Source organism: Meleagris gallopavo, chromosome 9, assembly GCF_000146605.3.
Source record: "Meleagris gallopavo isolate NT-WF06-2002-E0010 breed Aviagen turkey brand Nicholas breeding stock chromosome 9, Turkey_5.1, whole genome shotgun sequence".
NCBI lineage: Eukaryota > Metazoa > Chordata > Aves > Galliformes > Phasianidae > Meleagris > Meleagris gallopavo.
Window position 1 is genome coordinate 3,419,605 of NC_015019.2, and position 4,639 is coordinate 3,424,243.

General features: G+C 41.2%; 1 protein-coding gene across 1 annotated transcript in view; it reads left to right on the forward strand.

Moving 5' to 3' along the window:
- IL13RA1 (interleukin 13 receptor subunit alpha 1) overlaps positions 1-4,279 on the forward strand; it is a 12,954-nt gene extending 8,675 nt beyond the window's left edge. Inside the window, exons 7-10 of the mRNA XM_031554723.1 lie at positions 65-197; positions 617-713; positions 1,216-1,300; positions 1,558-4,279. Of these exons, the coding sequence (XP_031410583.1) occupies positions 65-197; positions 617-713; positions 1,216-1,300; positions 1,558-1,677 (435 nt within the window). The 3' untranslated portion in view covers positions 1,678-4,279. The remainder of the gene's footprint in view (positions 1-64; positions 198-616; positions 714-1,215; positions 1,301-1,557) is intronic.
- The last annotated feature ends 360 nt before the right edge of the window (positions 4,280-4,639 follow it).

Consider the following 4,639-nt stretch of genomic DNA (forward strand, 5'->3'; position numbering starts at 1 on the left):
TTTTTTAACCAAAAAACTATATTGGTAATCATACAAAGTAAATTACCTTTTCCTTTTATGCTAGGTTAAATTTAATTCTACGTCAATTCCTAGTGTTGACCCTAATAGTAAGTACACCTTCCAAGTGAGAGCACAGCCCAAGGTTGAATGCTACAGCAGCAAGTTCTACAGTGAATGGAGTGAAGAAAGGAGCATCGGTGAGAACAATTTTTCCTTGAATTTGAATTTATGTGTTGGGAATCTCATACCTTGTCTAATGAGTTAATGGGTGCCCTGGATCATCTTCCTGTGTAGGTATTTAATTTTGCATGAAGAGAGATCAAGGGAATTCTGTTATTGCTTACACTTCTGTGTTTTGGGTTGCCATTCATTTAGCTGTGCAGTCTCCTCTTTCAAATGCTGTCACCTCTTCAGCTCTGAGTCTCTCTTTTTCATTTTCTTGCCAACTGTATCTACATTACAATATCACATTTTGAAAAATGAGTCCTTGCCTATGAAAGTATTAGTGTTTGAAAAACATTGTCTGTGAGTTAATTAGACTTAATTTATTTGTCATTTTTTTTTCCTGAAAAGCCTCCCAAAACATCCCTAAGTTTCAACAATTTTTGTCTTCCAGGTGAGAATCCAAACTCTGCGTTCAATTTTATTTTAATAATCACCATTCCATTAATAGTGACAGTGTCCACAATAATCCTACTCGTTTACCTTAAAAGGTAAATTATTATATTGCTTTATTTACAATCCATTACTTCTGACTGGTCTTTGATTTATGTTGTAACACATCTGTCTTCCAGTTAATTGTTCATGATGTGACATGTTTCAAAAGTAGTTGCTTTTTCAGTAGCATGCATCAAATAGCAAGAATGGCAACACCATTGTGCCTCATCCATTGGAATTAGAGTAGCAGGCCAGCTAGGTGCTCTGTTTTCCCATTGGTAACATTGCTTATGTCTGCTTACAGTTAGATTCTTGCTCTCCGGGTGTCACATCTTCTCTTTTCAAGCAATGAAGTCCAAATTCAAAATGAATATACATGAAGTGCATATACAGGTGTGGGATTAAAGAATGGGGCTGCAGTTGTGCAGAAGCTAAAAACGAGCTGGTGGTGTCAAAGCTGACTCCACACATTTTCTTGTCTGCAACCAACTATGACTTGGAAATGGTGATTTTTCTTTTGTAACGAGTTCATCTGAGGGTTTTTTTCATTTTCTGAAGGCTGAAGATATTAATTCTTCCCCCAATCCCGGACCCTCGGGAAATCCTGAAGCGCATGTTTGGGGAGCAGAATGAGGATCCCCAGGTTGGTACAAAGCTGATTGGTGAGCTTATCTGTGGAGCCGGAATCTGTAAGCTTTCACTTTTCTTTCTGATACCATCTATCTCAAAACCAACATGATATACGTAAAACCAAGCAATTGCAATGGTAAGAGCTGTATGGAAACAGTTACTCAAAGCTTTATGTTGTGAAACTGGTCTGTCTTCTGGGGGGCTGAAAAAACAATTCTCACAATGAAGAGAAAAAAAAACGCTGCTAAAAACATTGCTCTTCTCTTCCAGAACAGTGCAAAGGAGGACTGTATGAGCGGTTACGACAGGTTAATCAAGGAGGAAGAAATTCATTCTTTGATTTTAATAGAAACTCCTGAATCCTCTAATTCTGAAAAAGAGCACCGATAAACTGCTTTCAGAATAGAAGATCAGTGAAGATTTCCAGAGTTGTTCCTTTAACTCAGGTGACAGTGTGGATGTGAAAAGGCCTGAGGACCATTCACCAACTCCTACCTTCCAAAGTCCTTTCTGAGCCTTATTTCTTTGATGCTCAGAAGATGCGTCACCATTGTTGGCCATTTTTCCATCTCTGCTAGCAAAATTCATCTTGGATCCTTTGAGATGAGCATGTACATAAATTTCATCTGACTGCATCGCAGCGGTTCTTGTTCAGCCTCCGACCTGCTCTGCCCTACTACTTGTCACCTGCACCTGTGTTTGTGCTGCACAGTTTGTAAGTGTTGGCTGCTTTTTGTCAGGTTTTGTTTGTTTTGGAGCAGGCGCTGTGAGTTCTCTGAAGTGTTTGGCTTTGTTCCTCAGCAGGTGAGGCAGGGCTTGATTGCAGCAGGTGAGTCACTGTTGTGCTGCACATGGAGCTGCCAACAGATGGGATGCAGAGCAGTGGCCCTATGGGTGCCCTGGGCAGGGGGTTTCCAGGAAACATCCATGCCTGACCTTCCCAAGCTGTGCTTCAGCCGTGGGCTGAATAAACCCAGTATGAGAGTTGCTTTTTCTTGAGATATGTATGAGACAACTCCTCACCTTCCAGCTGGTATCCAGACTGTTCACAGAAGGCTCGCTTTGACTTTTTTTATCCTTTCAAGTGCCTTAGCTACAAGGCCTTCATGAACTTTGAGTGTTAATGAAACTTCTTAAGTGATAACCATTATCTTTACCTCTGTTGTGCAGTGGCTGGTGACTGTCACCAGACTGTCATCTTGCTCTGGCCATATTGGCCAAATGACTATAAAAGCTGAATCATAGGGAGTTTATCCAGCAGAATTAGCAGGGTGGATGCATGATTCCTAAACCACAGAAACTGAGTGAATGTGAAGACTTCAAGATTTGCCTGTACTGCTGTGCTGACGGATTTGGGGAAGGAGGTGATGACAACCTTGGCCTGCTTTCTTGGGGACAAACTTTGTTGTTTCAGTAATGATACAGAATTGTTAAGGTTAGAAAAGACCACGAAGATCATCTGCTTCAACTGTATGATGATATTCGGATTCCAGTTTCCTCTCTTGGGACTTTGCAGTTTTTTAAAAGGTGCTTATTTGACTTCTTTTTTTTTAATATCATGAATGAATTTGTTCATTTTTTTTCTTGCATGGTTTTATTTTGAGGTTACTTTACCCAGCAGAGCCCAGCAGAAGTTTTCTGGCACAACTGTGACGTTTCTCTGCACTGAGTTGTGAGCGTTTGGTTTGTGAGCTGTGCTGCAAGGCTGCTGACACCAGTGCGTGGTTTGTGCTGGAGGCAGAAAGCCATGGGGAGAAAGGGGCTGTGCAGAGGTGCTGAGGGGCTTCTTGCTTCTCCCTCTTCTCCCTCAGCATCGCGGTGTGGGTGTGTGGTTTGTTGAAGCCCTCATAGCAGACTGGGAAGAGATCTCCAGAGGTTTGTTAGGAGTGTGTTCTGAAACTACTGATGCTTTAAAATTCAGCCCTACCCTCAAGCTCAGTTCTGTCAAAATCCTGAAACGAAATACTTTTGTTTGGGTTTTTTTGTTTGTTTGTTTTTAAGAACATACTCTTGTACAAGGAGTAGAACACAGCTATAAATGTACATCCTTTACCCTCCCGTGTACTTCCTCCCCTCAATATTTCCCAGTCCCCACTGAACCACTCAGATATGCAGTTCCTTCCACATCTCCTGCCTACCTCCAGCTGCTGATGGTGGAAAGGGAAGGAGAAGTGCAGCAGAACTAACAGATCACATACTACCTTAAATCTCCTACTTGCAAACATGCTAAAAATATATAAATTGGTTGATGAGACAAAACAAGAAGTCTCAGGGATTTCAGTGTGATAGAATGACACTCAGGCTATACAGAGTCAGCTAGCAGCACTGTTTGGTATTCCAGAGTAAAAGAATAGCATGAGGGGAAAGTTATTAATTTCATTCATCAACTTCACTCCCGCTGCCATGCAATGTTCATGACATTATAGAGAGAGAATCATTTCTCACATCTACCTCATCTCAAATGTTGCTCGTTGTAGACCGCTAGACAAACAAACGTATGATTTCAGTATCAGTAATCATAACATAACGTAAAGGTTTGTGGCTTTTGGTATATCAATCTAGGAAGATAATCCTTGGTACTTTACCCTGAGTTCTTTCAGCTTTGTTCTGGTGTTTATGGTAAAACCAAAATGTGTTTGTTTGGAAAACAAACAGAAATCCCTTAAGGAAAAGGAGGGAGTAAAAACAGACTTGAAGTTCTAGGCTGAAAGAAGAGCTTCAATACAGAGGATGGTTTATATCAATAGAGAAATGTTTGGGGTAATCCTTTGTTTTCCTTATAATAGCAGTTGACCCCCGATGGATGGGTGCACTTCCTGAGCTTGTGTTTTAGCATGCAAAGTGTCTGCGTGTATTGTGGTCTCCAGCACATCTTGTTTACGGTGAGGGTTTTCTCCCCAGTTTTGCTATTGTCTGTGTGCTGTTTGTTGCAGTTACTTGAGCTGTACATTTGTTTAAAAAATGAATAAATACGTTGGAATATTTTTCGATACAGGTGTGTGGCATTTTGTTCTTGGCTTGAGAAAAGATGGCAGTGGTTTGATAAGGAAGCATGTTTGAGGCACGCAAAAGACAGAAGAAGAGCAAAGTGTTGCTTTGCTACCTCTCCTCTCAGTGAGCCCAGCCCGTGTATTCAATGGGCAACACGAGGATTTGGGGCTGAAATAATGAGATGGAGATGGAGCTGTGCACACAATGCACGCTCTTGCCCTGTGCATTCTCACTCCAACGCTATTTTCTTCCATTGGTGTGTTTTTCTGTAATAGAGAAGTAATAAATAATACCTTCTCAGGCAGAAATTTGACTGGGTTTGCTGTAACCATAGGAGTAGTTGGAGTATTTTATGTGCCTG